At 41.0% G+C, this 18,931-nt stretch overlaps 1 protein-coding gene across 3 annotated transcripts in view; it reads right to left on the reverse strand.

Annotated features, from left to right (window-relative positions):
* Window positions 1-18,931, reverse strand: part of KCNQ5 (potassium voltage-gated channel subfamily Q member 5) — a 583,497-nt gene that overhangs the window by 66,976 nt on the left and 497,590 nt on the right. Inside the window, exons 8-10 of one of the 3 annotated variants that reach the window (XM_053602994.1) lie at window positions 13,669-13,763; window positions 9,341-9,367; window positions 3,161-3,217 (exon numbers count right to left, since the gene is read on the reverse strand). In XM_053602994.1, the coding sequence (XP_053458969.1) occupies window positions 3,161-3,217; window positions 9,341-9,367; window positions 13,669-13,763 (179 nt within the window). The remainder of the gene's footprint in view (window positions 1-3,160; window positions 3,218-9,340; window positions 9,368-13,668; window positions 13,764-18,931) is intronic. The other 2 variants (XM_053602995.1, XM_053602996.1) reach the window with 2 other exon arrangements.

The following is an 18,931-nucleotide window of genomic DNA, read 5'->3' on the forward strand; positions in this document are numbered from 1 at the left end:
ACTGGAGCTAACCAAGAACTGGTTTGGAGTTCACTTTAAAAACAGTTGCACTGTTTTCACATTAATTTTAAGTTTTGAGATTTTAAAAAAGTGATTTTTAAAAAAAATTTGGGAGCACATCTCTTTGTAATTTCTAAACATTTCTACAGGAAAACAGGGACGACAGTTACATACAGACCTACATTCGGCATGCATTTTCTATTCCAGGCAAGATTATGCTAGCCATAAATTCATGCAATCTCATAGCAGTTGCTTGCACTGCATACGTAATATAAAACACACACGACTTAACTTTACATTCTGTTACGCGTACATTCATTCTTGTGAGACAGAAAACCACACAAGAGAGAACGGCCCCAACACATAATGAATGGGATGACTGATTAATGGAATGAGATGTTATGTTCACTAACACAATTTCCTGCTATATAACAGGTTATTGATTTGCTGTGGCAGCTACTGGCAAATTATATTTGTTCAGGCATTCTGTTCTCTGATGCTGGCTATTATTGAACTGTAGTGGGCTGAGAAAGGCAGCCTATCAACAAAATCCAAAGGCCATCTTCACACTTTCCTAATCAGGAGATGTGGTGTGATGAGCTGGAATCAGACATGGGTTTTGGGGTCTTCCTCTCTAACATGGAGGTAAAAGTTGCAACATGATACTAAGGAACTTTTTGTGGGTTGCAAAGGAACTATAAGAAGTTTTGTGTGCCCTTTTGTTTGTTTTCAAAATAAATCTCCTCATTAGCAGGTGACACTATGATCAATGTAAGAGACCCAGGACACTGCAGGGCCTGAAGAAATGATGGGAGTCACTTGGAACCACTCTGGGTCATGCTGCAGCCTTTATGGAGTATGAAGGGAGTGTTCTCATGGATAAGGCTTATTGGAGACGGAGTGGAGGTCTTATCTTTCCACTTACCGCGAAGTCCACTGTCCCCAACTGCAGCATGCCAACAGCAAATGTGTTTAGTGGATACGTGTTTGTAGCTAACAAGAAACAATAGCATTTATTTTTTCATGCCTAGTTGATTAACAAATGATATTCTAAAAAGGCACCACTTTTTATGTGTGGTTACATGAAAATAAATCAAATCATGATCATAGAGTTCTGGAAACAATACACGAGTTGACCATGCAACAGACACCCGGCCCCCACCCACTGAAATGCAGACACAGCTAAGTTCCGCACAACAAGGGGAAGGCACATGCAAAACCAGGCTGGGCAGTTTTGGGATGAGATCAAGTGGGTTCAAGGGTTCTTTACAATGGCCCCATTCGGAAGAATTTATCTGTACTTGACAAATGTGTGATTAAACAACAGATCACATTAAATAAACAAGAGCAACAATAACATCATAAAACTGCATCTTGATCCCCTATGTCATCCAAAAGCTTTCAAGTATTTAAACAAATCCGTCAAAGGGATAGTGCCCAAAATGTCGATTTTTCCCAAGCTTTTTTTTTTTTTAAAATTGTAAAAATTTCAAATCTCTTTTTAGTTGCAACACATCTGTTCCATCATTTAAATATGATGTTCTGGTTCAGGAAGCATATGCTCATGTCTGCACCTTTATTTAGATTAATGACTGGCTCACGTTGACACAGCTATCATTACAAGTATCTTCGCTGTACTTGATCTTACCTATTATTTTTCTTCCAATTACTATAAAAGGTTGGGTTTGATTAATCTCAAATTACTTTCTCAGACTTTCAAGATACATCTTGTGCCAACTAAATAAACAAGAAACTGATAAAAACATCCGAAAACCACTCAAGATGAAATTACATATGTATATTTTAAAAGTTCCAATTATTAAAAAGTAAAAATGTCAAAAAAGTAAAAATTAGCATTAAATCAACCACAGTTTAATAAAAAAATAGTAAAGCTTTGCTCCCATGAAAATATTTTTAAAAATTATCTTTATGAAACATTTTGACATTACCTTATGAATTAAAGGAGAGTAGAAGTAATATTCTTTGAACCTCAGTGCATTTAAAGCACTTAAAATTGATATAAATGAATTCTAGGTACCATTTCCCCTTTTGTCCTTCTGTCCTACTAAACTATTTGCTAGTATGTACTATTTTAAAAAACTCTCAAGAATTGCTGTAAAATATACTCATCATGTTACACTCTAAATTAGAGTGTAATATAATGTTTTCACTTTCTCTTTTCAGTTATGTGATAGAGTAAGATCATCATCTAGAACATTTAACTAGGCAAAATTTCCTTTTCCAAGGCAAAGATCGATTCTTATGTCCTCTTACAAAAAACCTCATTTTTATTAGTTTTTCTCCTTCTTTTCCCCTTTGAAAATCAACAGAGCATCTTGATTAGATGATGATTAAACTGATTGGGTGGCTGTTATTGAAAACACGCCCTGATTAAAAATAATAGACTCTTCCCTGGTACCTTAAAGTTTTCATTATTTTCCAGCTTTTTTGGTGACATCTATAAACACGATTTTTGGGGAAGATTTATGTAACAGCGTTTTTTAGAAAGAATGCCAAAGATTATTATTCCCAGGAGACCAACAAGAGGGTGTCTCTTGGGAGAAAGTCACTAGAAGATCGCGGCGGTCCCTGATTGCAGCACCTCTCCTAGCGTGCAGCCCCACGTCCCCAGCCGAGGCCCTGCTCAGGGAGCCTGCACAACCACTCTGCAAGGGAGTCAGACACGTGGCCCAGCAGGCCGCCTGCCACTGGATGTTCCCTGCCAGGGAACTGGATGGCATTTCATAATCCGCAGCAGTACTCCAGGGCTTGGAATGCTGTAGTTATTGTTATACTTAGGGTTTTAGCCCTTCAGAGGATAAGCACTTTGCAAATTCTCGCCTCAGGCACAATGTGGCAACTGGGCCATAACAATACAGTGCGCGCAGCAGCTCAGCAGTTGCGCAACCACAAGGAGGCGCCAGAGGGCTGACTGCCAATACTGAGCGGGACCCTGCCTGTTTGAACGGAGGTTGGAGAGAATCAGTGCAGGCAACAAGCAACGGGGAGGACAAGCGGGTTGGAAACCTCATTCAAGAAGTCTCTAGGAACAGTTAAGTCTCTGAACAGGGCTCGAGTGGGGGTGGCGGTGTAACCTGGTCATGCACCTGAGGTTAGTTGGCATTCTCAAATCTCATGTCAGCAGCCGGGGTGCTGGTACCTCTGCTTCCGGGAGGTGTGAATGCTGAAGAGCTTCTGCTTATTACTACAGATCTGACTAGGAGGGAGGGAAACAGCAGCACGTCACCAAGCGTTTCCCCACCAGGAAAGTGCTGAGGGAGTTTTTCTTTCTTTTTATGAAAACAAAGCCATTTGGCTTTATTGTTTTTCATGTACTGTATAAGCACACAGACTTTTCAAGCAGTGAGTACCAACTAGGTAGTTTAATTGTGCTGCTTGAAACAGGTGTAGGTCCAGTGATCTTAATGGCTGAAATAATCAGATTTGAAATAGGCTAAATTACAAAGGATGGCGGTCTGTGTTAGCGTGTTTGATATCAAAATAAGAATATAAATATTTTATACTACAGTGACCCCTGTCATAAATATCAATACAATATAGTATACATGATGGAGGCATAAAATATTTTAGAAATTTTAAGAATAAATATTTACAGAAATCAATGACATAGGGTAACAGTAATTGCTTTGAAATGGAATGAAACATCTGCTGTTATAGTTCATACAGATAACCAATCATCAGATACGATACATGTTTCACAAAAGCAGAAGAAAAGATTCTAGGTTGTTAGTTTGTAAGAAAAATAATTACATTTCTTATTTTAAGCCCTATGATGTGTTTTTAAAAGACTAAATCTTTTCCCTCTGTCAATAAATGTGAACAGAAGGAGAGACCATTTTGAAAAGATTGTTTTTGAAACAACCTAAGATTTTGCCAACAAGGACACAAGTTGACTGTCCTGGAAAAAAAAATCAAACTAGTTTTGCTGAGTTTAGTTTAACACACATGCAGGTCATTCATTGGACACACAAGAATGAAAACGCAAATAATAGAAAAAAATGCAGAAGAAACACAAGAACACACAATCTTTCCCACCAGGGTTCTAGAGTTCTCTCCCAAGAGCTACACCCTGCCTCAGAACCCAAGAAAGCCAACGTCACAGGAGCGGCTGGGACGAAGTATCAGCAGATCTCAGCACAAGATTGTAATGTAGTAGAAGAATATCATTTGTGCCTTAACTTTTCAGACATGTACCTCTACCTTCCATGTGCCTGCTAAAGCAACTTTAGATAGTCTCCTAAGAAGTCTGAAAGGTTCTAGTTCTGCTTTTTAAGCTGCAGTTAAGGCAGTTTTACTATGAAGCAGGCATACCGTCAACTGTTGTTGATTAAGAAGACAGGCTAATCAAAGGCAGTGAGATTTATAGACAATCCCCAAACCTCAGATAGTATAATCTGGTTTTGTTAGGTAGAGAGAAGGAAAAGCCCTTTTGTACCAATGTGATGGCTAACTGACCACTATCTGAGGACCTGGCCAAGGGCCAGGGCATTATATATAGGAACCTCACGGTGCAATATTGGGTTATCTGGTCAGATGGGCTCACTGGTAAATTCCATTCTCTGAAAATGTCAGTTTACCCCCCAAATGGAGAGAACCTGTCCAGTTAAAAAAAAAAAACAAAACTGATTGGCAAAAATGACTTAATGGGGTGATCAATTAGAATAAAATAGAGAAACGCGTTTATCACCACACATGAGAGATTAGAACGATTTTAGTGGGAAGATAGAGGAAAGAAAATGAGTAATTAAATGATGCTAAAAAGTTGTATTTAGGGTTTAAGACAAGTTGACGAAGCAGACTCGGTTGAGACTAACAGGAATTTGTACCCGACTCCATGCAAAAGAGAACCAAAGAAACAGTATTTTCACTAATGCTCTTGAGACAACTGGCTTCTATTTTCAAAGAAATCTTTAGATCTGTCACAAACAATGTGACATTGTTCCTTAGCTGAAAACATAGTAGACAAATTTTGTTTAAACATACCCTAAACCTCGGTGTAGAAAGACAAAATCTCTTTGTACCAAGAACATTCCAAAGCAGGGAACCTAGTTAATTAAGGAAATTAAGGATTACGTGACTGTGTTTGACACCTTAATCCATTCTGTGGAATGAAAAGCCTCTCTGTGCATGGACTGTCGGGGTTGTTGCCTCCCTCCATGGGAGTCCGGGCACCCACACACAAGTGCTGGCTGTTGTGCTGAACCCATCTGAACCTTGGTTCCTCTCAGTTTTTACACTAAGAAAAACCATGAGGAAGGACTTAGGAGATTCCAGGCTCTGAGATATCTGAGCAATAAAAAAGTTGGCTCCTCCTGGGGCTGAAGCTTGTCTAATTCTGCTTATCTGAATCATCATCAGTAACTTGGTGGCCCCAAGGGCAATCGGAGACTGCAGTTGGGAGGTGTTAACGGGTTCATCTGGAAATGGGGCCAAACCTTTATTAACAATATTCTGGACGCAGATCTGCTCTTCTCTAAGGGATAACTCTCAGATGCATTTTTTTTGAGTGCATATTTTGCTTGGGTAAGGACAAAGTTGCTATTTTCTAGGATAGTACAGTTGCTATTGCTATTATGATAGTCTTTCTGCATTCCGTAGGCAGTATTAACATCCTGTCTGTGGAACTCAACAAGGTGAAAGCCAAGGTAATATTAAAATGGAAGCTTCTAGGCTAGGTGCTGGCTCATGCCTGTAATTCCAGTTTTCTGGGAGGCTGAGGCAGGTGGATTGCTTGAGCTCAGGAGTTCGAGACCATCCTGAGCAAGAGTGAGACCCCATCTCTACTAAAATTAGAAAAATCAGCTGGGTGTAGTGGCGGACACCTGTAGCCCCAGATACTTGGGAAGCTGAGGCAAGAGAATTGCCTTGAGCCCAAGAGTTTGAGGTTGCTGTGAGCTGTGATGCCACAGCACCCTCCAAGGGCAGCAAAGTGACACTCTTGTCTCAACAAAAAAAAAGGAAACTTCCACTTATTTCCTTCAGTTTATTTGCAAGATTTTTATAATTTTTCTTTTTCTCTCTTTTAATATTTCTCCTCTTTTCTCATTTTTGTTGGTGTTTTGTCTCTCTCCACATAAATTACTTGAGGTCAGAGGCATTTTATTACTCTATCCAAGAATTCTTTACCAAGCACATCCTTTGTCACAGCTCTCCACAGGGGAATGTAATATATAGTTTGGGGATGGGAGACCTAAGTGTGTAGGACGCAAAGTAAGGTGTCCAGGCCTACTCATGGAGGAGCACCTGTTTCCAGGTGGCTTTTGCCAAATGTCTGAAGTCCACAAAGAAGCAAGAAATTTCTGTGTGATTCTCTACACCATAAACCCAGTTCAATGGTTCTGAACACATTCAAACCTGTGGGTAAGTTATCTTTGACAGCCTTAGCCATGAGCACGCTGCATGGACTTAGATATTTTGGATATATATGAACATCATAAACTTAGATAATTTGGTTGTTAATTTTTTTTGAATTGTGACAGTTGGTTAGGAGGCTCAGTTTTGGACTCGTGAGTAGAAGCTCAATAGAGGCATTTTAATTTTGTCTTTGTTTTCTGCCATGTTAACACTGGGAGCAGGATCACTGTCAGCCCAAGGTGACCCCTCATCCAGGAGTCCCATAAAGAAGCAGGGTCACTGTCAGTCCAAGGTGACCCCTCATCCAGGAGTCCATAAAGGAGCAGGGTCACGGTCAGTCCAAGGTGACCCCTCACCCAGGAGTCCATAAAGGAGCAGGGTCACGGTCAGTCCAAGGTGACCCCTCATCCAGGAGTCCATAAAGGAGCAGGGTCACGGTCAGTCCAAGGTGACCCCTCACCCAGGAGTCCATAAAGGAGCAGGGTCACTGTCAGTCCAAGGTGACCCCTCGCCCAGGAGTCCATTAAAGGAGCAGGGTCACTGTCATCCCAGGGTGACCCCTCATCCAGGAGTCCATAAAGGAGCAGGGTCACTGTCAGTCCAAGATGACCCCTCACCCAGGAGTCCGTAAAGGAGCAGGGTCACTGTCAGCCCACGGTGACCCCTCACCCAGGAGTCCATAAAGGTTACACTTACTAAGTACCTCCATTTTTTTTTTACAAACGTCTTTTTAGGTGTCACCAGTTTTGTTTTGGAGGATGAAACCAAGGCAGGTGATTTTACTCTCAGATGGCTCGTGAGTTAATAGATAATCCCTGTCCTTAGGACTTGGAAAGAAATCACCCTTCAAGATAATTTGTAAGTGGATGGCTCCTGAGTCAACGAAAGCTTTTTAAAAATCATCAAAGAGACTAAAACACAGCTTACAATGGCTATGATTTATTTTGTGTTATGTTAATTCAAATAAAGTTGTCAGAAGAGAAAAATAGGTGTGGGATCTGCATGGAATCTAGAAAAAGGACTGATGGGTTAAAATTGGTCATCTTGTCTCTTCCAGTATCTATGCAAAGAATTTTACGTTTAAAGACTAAAACCTCTCTTTGGTCAAAAATATCTCTAACGTGAAGATAAGCAACTCTTCAGGCAAGTAAAATGTTGCGGAAAGAGCGCCAAGGAATAGCCGATGACTTTGGCTCCATAGCCACCAAATTGAGAAGGGTCTTTAATGCTATCCACTGGGCAGGCTACCCAGTCCGAGGGGCGCCTGATGTTGGAAGTCCCACCGTATCTATCTCCCGGTGTAAGGGAATGCATTTGTGTTTGGATTTGTGAATCCTTTCTTTTTTGTTCAAACAGAGTCTCACTCTGTTGCCCCACGTAGACTGCAGTGGTGACATCACAGGTCCACCTTTTGAGCTGAAGCGATTCTCCTGCCTGAGCTTCCTGAGTAGCTAGGACTACAGGCACACGATAAATATTTCGCTAAATATTTCTATTTCTGGTAGAGACCGCGTCTCACTTCTGTTCAGGCTAGTCTTGAGCTCCTGACTTCAAGTGATCCTCCTGGCCTTGGCCTCCTGAGTGCTGAGATTACAGGTGTAAGCCACTGCGCTCGGCTTGGATTTATATCTTTCAAAGCACGAACATAATGGGAATATGGGTATCCTCGACGCCCAGTGAACTTTTAAAACTAGTTTCAGTACTGCATAAATATATTATGATTAATGTCATTACTATAAAAGTACAAAGCTAAAAAAACACTTCCTGGACCCTCAGTGGCCCCAACCAAGGGACCAGCTTCGGGGAGGTGTATACATTCATTTCCTTTTTACTAAAACAAATGGCAATGTCAGGGAACCACTCATATCCCTGCTTCCCTTCCAGGCACCTGGGTTCTCCGGCTGCTCTGTTTTTGCCATTGCTCACACCATCAGCGCTGGGATCCACGTGGATTTGTTTTCCAGGGCTTTGCTCCCAAATCCAGACCCTTCCTGCTACATTAACACATACCAAGCTGTTCTTTTTCGTACCCTATTTCCTATTTCATCTCCTATTCCTACCAGTTTAACTAACTCTTGGCTATGTAATCTGATAAAGCATTTCCATGTAAGACACGAAAGAGTGACCATAATTATTTGCAGAATTTTGGGGAGGGCTATCTTCTTCTTAAAGGATGGGGGATTCTTCTTTTAAATGAGATCACTTGGGAAAACCTCAGCACCTCACAGGCTGGAGATGTCACGGGGAGATGGTTTTCATCTCCTGTACACAGTGTCCTCTTGACAAAAAAGATTTTTTTTCGCTCCAAAAGGAGGACAGGAGCCTGTAACATTGAGGGAAAAAGTTCCTCTCTTTGACACTCTGCGTTACTTAGGCAATGCTCTGTCTGGAGCTGGGCTTGGTGGCTCACATCTGTAATCTGAGCACTCTGAGAGGCTGAGGCAGGAGGATCAGTTGAGCTTAGGAGTTTGAGACAAGCCCGAGCTTGTCTCAAATCTCAAGAGTGAGATTTCATCTTTACTAAAAATAGAAAAAATTAGTCAGTGCCGGTAGTCCTCACTACTTGGGAAGCTGAAGCAGGAAGATTGCTGAACCCAGGAGTCCGAGATTGCTGTGAGCTGGACTGATGCCACGGCACTCTACAAGGTGATGAAGTGAGACTCTGTCTCAAAAGAAGTGCTAGCAAGGAATAATCAAAGACCATAATTATCCCACCCCCGCATTCCAAATGTCCCATGCTCTGAAGATTGTAAAAAAGGAGGAGAGAACTGTAGAAAGACATGATGCTCTCAAGGGAGAAAAAAAAAAAATCAATAAAATAGCAACCTTTGCAGGCAATCTTGTGAAAGGTCACTTTTAATCATCTTGTATTTGTTGATCGATTTTACTCACATGAAACACATTTAAAACATCTGTTAGGCATCAGGTTTATAAACAAACATGTAGCAAAAGAGAAATCACAAACCTGCTTGCTGCTTCCCCTTGTTCTTTCCTTCAGGTGCGTGCAGACAGAGAGAAATGAGGACAAACTGTGAACACATTCATAGCACTCGGGACGGCCAACTTGGAGACTGGGGAATCAAGTACCTCAAGAAACCCTTTTCAAGCAAGATCCACAAAGCGACATTCTTTAGAAGAAATGCACCCAGCTTTCTAACATGTTCTTTGTGGTACAGACCTGTGAGAGGACATTTGCTTGGCAAAGCCAGTACTGCCCACATGTAACCCCAAACCACAGACGCTTCATTAGCCAGTTACCCGCAGTTACGAAAAAGTAGTTCTGATCTTGGTGGCATTAGCAAAGACTCTTAGAATGCCACTGGTTACAAGGTAGGTGTGCCTGTGCTGTGGGGAGACTTGTGGGTTTCTAAATCTAGATTCATTACTGTGTGACTGTGGCCTGTACCTCAGTCACTTCTTTATGCAGATTTCTGGAGCTGTAGAAAAAATAAGGTCCATAGAAAATCTATTGGAACTCTGTACAGCCCTCGGGTAGAGTGCCGTGGAGTCACACGGCTCACAGCAACCTCTAACTCTTGGGCTTACGTGATTCTCTTCCCTCAGCCTCCTGAGTAGCTGGGACTACAGGCGCCCGCCACAACGCCCGGCTATTTTTTGGTTGCAGTTTGTCTGGGGCTGGGTTTGAACCCGCCACCCTTGGCATATGGGGCCAGTGCCCAACTCACTGAGCCACAGGCGCCGCCTGGAACTCTTTAATCTTACTGTAATCCTTCCTTCCCTCCCGCCCTCCCTCCTTTCCTTCCTTCCTTCCCTCTCTTTCTTTTTAAGCCATGCTCTTAGGCAGATAGGGTGACATTTTTAGTAACTCATTTTTAGCCAATTGAGGCCTAAGCATCGTGGTGTGGGTCCACAGCCCTTTGCAAAGGAGCTGTGTTTGTGGAACAGGCACCTCACTTTGCTGTGGGTCTTGGTTGTCTTATGAGTCAATTGAAGGCATTGGGTTAGAAAATCTCTAAATTATGACTTCTTAGGGTACCAAATGGTACCTTGGTACTTCCTCACAGCTTCACAAAATATCTAATGCACTCCCTAAAATAGCATATTTACTCGTGTTTCATCCTTTACATACAACTTCACAGTCTTTGAGAAAAGAAATCAAGAAAAATATTTTCCTCCACAAATCCTTCTGTTATGAAAACAAACCTTTAAAATAACAACTGCTAAGACCTCTCCTATGTATGTGAGAAACAATCCAGACCCGAAAAGAGAAAGTCATAACCTGCTGGGTTGTATTCCTGGCAGGTTTGGGTGGGGACAGAATCTCCCTCTTCCTCTGTAACCGTCTCTCTTGCACGGTTATTTATTAGACTTCTGTTCCATCTTACTCCCTGGGATGAGGCTGTGGACTTGAAGCTTCCCATTGTATCTCTAAAATCATGGGGTGCAAGAGCACAGGGTTGGCTCTTTTCAGTAACAACAGCCTTGGTGCTGGTGGGGATGGTGGGTATGCTCACCCCACCATCATGCTGGGGGTGCTGAGGATGCTGGGGATTCTGGGGATGGTGGGGATAACATGGTCTCTACCCTGGCCATCTATTTAAAATTATAGCTCCTGATGCTCCTTGAATTCCTTCCCTATTTTACTTTTCTCCTTAACATTTATTTCCATCTCATCTATTCTACATTTTACTTTTTGTTTATTTTTAGTGTCTATTCCCAGCATCCTTTGAATACAATACTTCCCAAGGTCTGAGATTCCAACCTCCTTGTTTTTTTCCTCCGACTGCTGCCTTCTCAGTGCCTGGATCATTGCCTGTGCAAAGCAGGGGCTCAGTGGACACTTTCTGAGTGACTATGTGAATGAATGAATGCTCTTTCCCTTCAGAACTTCTTAGGCTTTGAATGCTGTAGGGAGATGGGCCAGGTGAATAAAGAGTAGTTTTTGCCTGCTTCCTCCTACCTCACTCTGCACTCCTCAGTAAGCCAGCTAGTTACGCATCTAAGAACATCCCTCTCAGTCATTATGAATTATTCTCCTCACAGACCTACAACCTTGATGAAAGCAGGCTTGCTTTCTAAAGCAAGGGGTCTGAACCTGGCTTCAGGGAGTCTGTGAATACACCAACATTATAGGCAAAGTTCTGATTATTTTATGTATCGAGTATTTCCCTTGGGAAAGAGTCCATAATTCCCATCACATCCTCACTGATTTAGCAAACAGCAACAGCCACAAAGATTAAAAACCATGATAATTTGAAATAGTGAAGCATCTCTAGAGAAAGAGGTGTTAGGACAGCAGGTGCCCTTGAACTTTACATGGACCAGTGGCTGCTGTGCCATTCTGGATGGTAGCTGCTGTTCAGAAAGTGGGGCTGAGCAGAGGAGGACAAGCTTGTGGGGGGTAGGGTGGGGGGAGACTGACAGGCAGGGTGGGGCACAATGAATGCAGATATTGGCATAAATCCTCCTCCACCTTCACCCCCACTTATAACAGGGAAAATATCAGAGGAAAAGAAAGAAATCAGGTGAGTAAAATAATACTTGATTTACTGAGGGGATTTGACTCATTATTAGTTTTCCCCCAGGTTTCAGAATGGCTTTTCATCCCCAAACTGCAGTAAGTGGGAGGCAAATAATCACATATGATAACAGACTTCCTTGTCTTTCACTTGAGAATCCTCTATAGGTTTTCCTACTCACCTTCTTCTTTTACATTTATCTAGCAAACTTTATCAAGACGAGGAATATAATTCTGTACCATTCTTGTTTTTGATTCATATCCCCAAGGAATAGAATGCACAAGAGTAGTATTCATACCAGAGCTTTGAAAAGGTCTAAAATTCAATCAAAGGAACTCAACTGCATCTCAAGGTCTAAATGAAAAGAGGATTCTAATCCACACCTGCACCCAGCAGTATCCTCGTTTTTATCCTTGCTAAGGTTCTATCTTCCCTAACATCCTCTGGTGGGGCTATGAAAATCTCTGTTCCAGGTGCTGACAGAGATTTAGACACCAGTCTCTAGGAGACAGGCTCATTAGAGCTGAGAAATCATCTTGCCCAGCTCTCTTGTTCTTCTCTTTGTGGACGGGAAAACTCAGGCCCGGGGAAGCAACACAACAAATCCCGTCCGTCAGGGACAGATCTGCTGCTCCCCAGCAGTGCATTCTGCGGTATCGCCAGTCTCCACCAAGGCGGCAGTGGCAGTGAATGTGTCTCCCAGGCTCCCCAGCTCACATCCCTTCCGGGTCAGTAACATCAAGATGGTTTTCTTGAGTCACGATAGTTAAGTGCCTTGAATCCAATAAAGCCGTTAGGATTACAGTTTCGCTGGGCTATGAAGAGAAAGAGCTGGAATTCTAAAACACTAAGTCAGGCGAACAATTTAATAACTTTTGAACAACCCGAGGAACTGACTATTCTAATCAAGCTGGGTGACTCATAAGGAGCCTTCCTCGTGACTGACTTGCTTTGGTATTTCAGCGAGGACTTCTTTAATTAGATGGTGATTATGTTTTAACATGTGCTCTGCTAGTGGAACTGGAGTCCAGGATTCTGGGACGAAGGCCTTTTGTTTTTGTTTGTAAAGTTACAGATCACTGGGGTAATCACCAGGACTGTTTATAATTATTTTGGGTCTCCCCTCCTTCTAGGCACAGGGGAGGATGGCACTTCTCTATTCCCTGTGAGTTCAGACTGGCGGGTGACTTACTTTGGCCAATAAAGTGTGAATGGAAATATTACTTTAAAATTTTGAGTGCTAATTTCAAATTTTAACCTGATCGGTCCCACCATCTCATTATAAACTATAATCCTATCACGAGCTTGCTCCTTCTCTTCTTTTGCTACTGATAGTAATCTGTAAGGGAAAGCTTGAGGTCCATCCTGTGAGGGGATCCAGATGGGAAACATCTTTGAGACACTCCAATGTGCAGAGACGTATTGTGCTCAAAGCATTCTCCTCTCGGGGTCAAATGATGGGTGGAAAACAAAACAGTCCTTGTTTTCTAAAGAACTGTGGCTCTTGCTTTTAGAATTCTGGTGGGATTGACACACTTAGGTATTAGACAATGAGCAAGAAATAGTACAAGCAAATCTCCGTAAAAGTTTACATCCTTTTACTATTTATTCCCAGTCTGTGGATTGTGGGCAATGGTGTTGATTCGGTTTAGTTTTCTGACTGCATTGCTATGAAACAGGTTTGAATCTCTTGGAGAGCAAAAGAGAATAAGACAAGCCAATAATTGACACTTTTTTTCTTTTGGAGTATATGGTTTGTTTAACAAACTTGAAACGACTCAGCGACAGCACCAGCTGTCACACTGATACCTACTTGGTAGGGCTGCAGGTGTGCAAGGCCTTCAAATGCGGCTTCCAGGTTGCAATGGAAACAGATTTCTCATCAGCTGCGTAACTACGCCAGACACACTGCATGTGGCATAAACGGGGACATGAAAAAGAAGCAAAAGGGAGCAGGAGACAGAACGAAATGAAAGGAAGATCATTCAGTTACCACACATTAAAACGCTTTCGCTTGTCATACTTAGCCCTGACAAATACTTCAAGGGGGAAAACTACGTTGGTGTTTTCAGCCAACTGTCAAACATATTCCACCACATCAGAATTGCTTTTCAAAACAACTCACACCCCAAACCAAAGGTTTCAAGAAGTATAACATAAGGCAACTTTTGAACTGGTTAGGAAAAGATACTATATTATTCACAGCAAGGACAGTAATGACGGACTGGTTCAATAAATATTGATAGTTAAGATACTAGTTAGGGAAGATCCCTGAGCATGAACAGTCCTTCCAGGGATGGATTTTTGCTTAGTATTTGGTAAGATAGAGGCAAAGGACAACTGAAAACTCCAGAAAGCAACTGGTAAGTTAACTAGTACTCCAATGATCACCAGGGCATGTTAGTAACTTATTAATGAAATAATTAGGGAAATACCTGAAGTTGAACTGTGCACTACTTTTAATGCTAAAAACAAAGACAATAATGACAAGAAGAAGAACTAAAACAAGACAAGAGAAAAATATATTTTCTAGAAATATAATTGGAAAGCACCTAAGAATTTAATGTCATGATCTGAGAAAATGCTTATAGCTCTTTGATGTGAAAACATAAGCTCTATTTTATATAATTGTATCTGAAATAATACAAAGGGTTTGTATGTGATTCTCACAATCCAGTATAGCTAACGACTCTTATTTTGTAGATGGGAAAATAAAGGCCCAAATAAACAAGGCTCAGGTTTAAATGAGGTTGGTGGAGTAGAGACAGTATCTCAAATCACTTGGCTCCTGGTCACAGAATCACTCCCCTGAGATTTTTGCTGACTGCTTGAAGACTGCTGTTGGAAAAGCTTCCATCTGAACTGTTCATGTGAGAGACTGAATTTTACTTTCCCATATAGATTTTGGTAAATTTCTTCCTTGGTAATGAGTCCACAGACATCTCAAATGACCCAGTGTCGATTCCAATCTCCTCAGAGAAAAAATTTTATTATGATTCATTACTCAAAGCATTCCATTTCATGTGGCAAGTCCACTTAAGTGAGTCACACGCCTACTCTATAACCATCAGTCATGATTTCAAAATCTACAATGAAGAAAAAAGTGATCTAATCTGTTGGTTTTCCTGAGAATATCCTTGAATAAATGTTAAAAATTGACACAACAACTTTAGAAAAGTGGCAATATCTACTAAATCTGAACATATATGCATATATACTCCAAGATATAGATAGCTACGCACTGTTAGGTAGACGAGGTGTCCATAAAGTTTGCGTTAAACTATCTCAAATTGCAGATGAACTTTTTGTCCACCCCGTACATGAAACAGATATTCTTATATTCCAACAAAAGATAGGTACTATTTGTTGGTTTCTTAATAAAATAAATCTGAAAATGTCCAAACATCTATCAACAGAAGAATAAACAGATGACTTGTGGCATATTTACATAATGGAATACTATATCACATTGGTACACTCTACACTCAACCATATGGATGAACCTTATATAATGTTGAATGAGATAAACAGGACACAAAAACAGTACATTTCCATGAAATATAAAAAACAGGAAAAATGAACCTGCGCCCTTAGAAAGCAGCCCACTGGTTATCCTTGTGGGACAGGGATTGAGGAAGAGAATATAGGAGGTCATACTCTACGTGGGTGTGTGCTAAGCCCTAATCAGTGCTCAGTTTTCCTGAAATATGTGCTGTTTTCTGCACACAAATTATACTTCGATAAAATTTCAGGAAGTGATATAAAAAACTATATATATATATAGTAGGATTTTCTATGTTTTAAAGAAAGGTTTTAATGATCAAAGTAGTGTTCCTTGCCTAGAGCTTTCCTTACACGGCTCATGTTGATTTAATCTTGTAAATCTGTGGAAATTTTACCTAAGCATCTTGGCATTAGTGAATAAAGCAATTATTATTGTATCATCTTGTACTGTTAGTTTCTGCAAATATCACACACACACACACAACTTACAGAGTGATCTAGAATAAGCAATGAATTCATTATTGTAGTTTTATCTGTAGCAGTGAGGCCCAAGGATCCCCTGATGTGTGATGGCAGAGTGGCTGCCTTCATGAAATAATTTCTATAGAAGGCATCGCGTATACATGAACACTGACATTCTGAAAGCAAGACTCATGGAGAACCAGAAGAACATGATGGGCCTGTGCATTACACCAGTGGAAAAAAATGCAACACAAGGCAACAACAAAAATGGGAGGAAGACATTACCTGTTAATGTTGTAAAGAGCTGGGGGCAAAAGAGGCCAATCTGAGAAAATTGAAGATTTTCTTTATAATGAGACCTGGCCTCTTGCTCTTTTTCTATCAAATTGGTCTTGCCAGCTCAGCTCCCTTTTCCTTGATTACTCTTTAAAATGCCTTGTAAATGAGAGGTACAGAAGGTGCGAGCGGCGTGGATCACAGGGCTGATAGGAGTTAGCAGTCAGGACAATGGAAAGTGTCACTTCACTGCTCTCATAGTCCAGTAACTTTGTCCTGTCCTTAGCTCTCTCTCAGTTAATTGCTTCTAGTAGCTGAACTTCAAGCCCACATCCATATGATTCAGTAGCTGATGTTCTTATATTTAAAGCCAAAATCACATAGTGGTTGGCAAGAGAAAAATAACACCTCAGAGGGATTTCCTATGGTTAATTTACATGGTATGTATGTGTGTGTATATATATTATACTCCAAAGAACAAGTCAACAAGAAGCAAAATGGAGCCAAATTCACCGTTCATGAGGGACTTCCGCTGCTCCAGCAGATTTGAACGTTGACCCGTAATTATAATGTCAGAATAATTTAGTTTTTAGGGAGTATTCATTTTGCATTGTGTGGAGTATCACAGGTATGGCATGTACATGGCCCAGAAAGTTTTAGCTGACCATCTGAAATTCTAATTAACATGGAGTTTCTTATTTCAAGGTACAGAATTTTTAGAGTACTGACAAATTGAGGGTGTAAACCAGCCATCCTTTCCCCCACCTTTCTTTACACTAATTTTTGCCCCCTAGAAACAATCCCTTCAGTTGGGATAGTTGTTGCTTCTATTTTTAAGGATTCTTATTTTTAAGGGTTACGCTCATGTTTTTATTTCTTGATTTTTCAATTTCAGGCACTGTCAATTCACCTTCTACCGTGAAAGACAACGGCGGAGCCCAGTGACACGCTCCTTCCCTTGCTCTTATCCTGCCAACATTTTGAGATCACGATTTTTAGTTAGGTTGCTAGTGTTTTCGTTCCTATGACCATGTTGCTATTGTTCCCAGTCCAGCAATGTGATGTATTACAGCTATCCTTTCTACAGGATTTTTTTTTGTTCTTAACAAAAAAGAATGCAAAACACAAGGCTTGAAGCATTCAGATTGAATACCTTTAAAACTTCTTGATTTGCTTCTATGTACCTATTATGAATATATATTCCTGAGCTTTCCAACAGAACTGTAAAATTCTTGCAGTCAAGCTCGTCCCACAGTCTTGCAGTTCTATTCTTTCATTTCCTTGCTGATCCTGCCCTGGAGTGCTCAGCCTCCTTCCCATTTTGTTCTCGAGGCCTGCGGCTGTTTCCTTCCTCGGCGTCACAGAGACCCCCTTCACTCCTTCCCACGTGGATCTCACTTCCTGGTCACCAGGTCTCTCTCTCTTGACATGTGGCCTTGTTTTGGAAAAGCAATTCTATCGAAGCAGCTTTTTGAGTAAGGGTAAATGGTAGGTCAATTTTTGCGATCGCGTATGTCTAAGGATGTCTTTGTGTTACTCTCGATGAGTAGTTTGGCTGGCCTAGAATTCTAGGTTGGAAATAATTTTTTTCTATCATTTTGAAAGTACTGTTTCACTGTTGTCAAATTGCAGGGTTACTAATGAGAAAAATGGAATGCTTTCCTGATTCTCGATCATTTGGCCGTGTCCTGCTCAGAAAGCATATAGGATCTCCCTTTTTTGCAAATGTTCTCCTACGTCCCTGTGAACATCTAGGTGTAAACTTTTAGGCTTATAGTGTTGGGTACTTGGTCAGCTATTCTACTGTGGCCACTCCTGTCCTCCAGTTCCAGAGAACTTCAATGTCACATTTCTTTGATGAAATCCTGTCCCCAGTTTCCACATCTCTATTTGAGGTAACCCTATTAGCTGGACATTGGAACTGCTGGAAAGGTCCTTTCATTGTCTTAGCTTTTTTGGTCTTATTTTCTCCTCTATCTTTTTATTCTACTTTCTGGGAGATTTTCACAACTTCATCTGTCCTTCTATTTTTTTCCCCCCTACTGTCAGGTTTTTCACATCTAGAATTTTTTTCTTCCTGAGTCTGTTTTTACTAAAAAAGCTCTAAAAAAGATGTTTAATCTCTGGATAAGCGGCATGAATTTATTGGTGCTTGGTTTCACTTTAGGGGAACTGGTAAAGACTGCGTTATTTTGATAAGGGAAACCAAAGTTTCGATATATGACTGTTATTTCCTTCCTTTTGGGCTAATTAACATCCTCAAAGCAGCATCTTCTAATCTCGTCCCTTAAGGAAATAAAGTCTCCCTATCAGCGCTTATTTCATAAACTTTCACTTAATTCCCGTTTCTGTTTCTAGTTAAAGCATCTTGGCTCTGTCCTAAACCACCCAATCTCTCCAGAGGTAAACATGTTAGAGGTCCCCCTAACGTGGTACTTCTGAAAAATCTTTCAGTGCTAATCCCAAGGCTCAGGAATGTCCCATGAGGATGTAACTTCTCCTTTTTGAAAGGAGTGGTGGATTCGGATCACACAGCAGGGATTCAAGTCCTAGTTACTCCTAGGCTCATCTCAAGGATCAAGTAATATAACATATTAGGAGCACTCTGCAAACTAAAAAGCACTTCACAGCTTTTAGGCATTATTAATAAAAGTTGTGACATTTAGGCAGGTATTCAAAACGTTACTGAGTTTCCCAGACTGCTCCACTTGATATGAAAAGTTAATTTAAATGAATCATGCAAAGATATTGACACAGCTAAAGTTGCTATAAACTGCTGGGATTTTTAAACTTTTGCCTAAAACCCTGAAATGCTGGTTAATTTAGTTGTCTCA

The sequence above is a fragment of the Nycticebus coucang genome, chromosome 9 (genome assembly GCF_027406575.1).
Source record: "Nycticebus coucang isolate mNycCou1 chromosome 9, mNycCou1.pri, whole genome shotgun sequence".
NCBI lineage: Eukaryota > Metazoa > Chordata > Mammalia > Primates > Lorisidae > Nycticebus > Nycticebus coucang.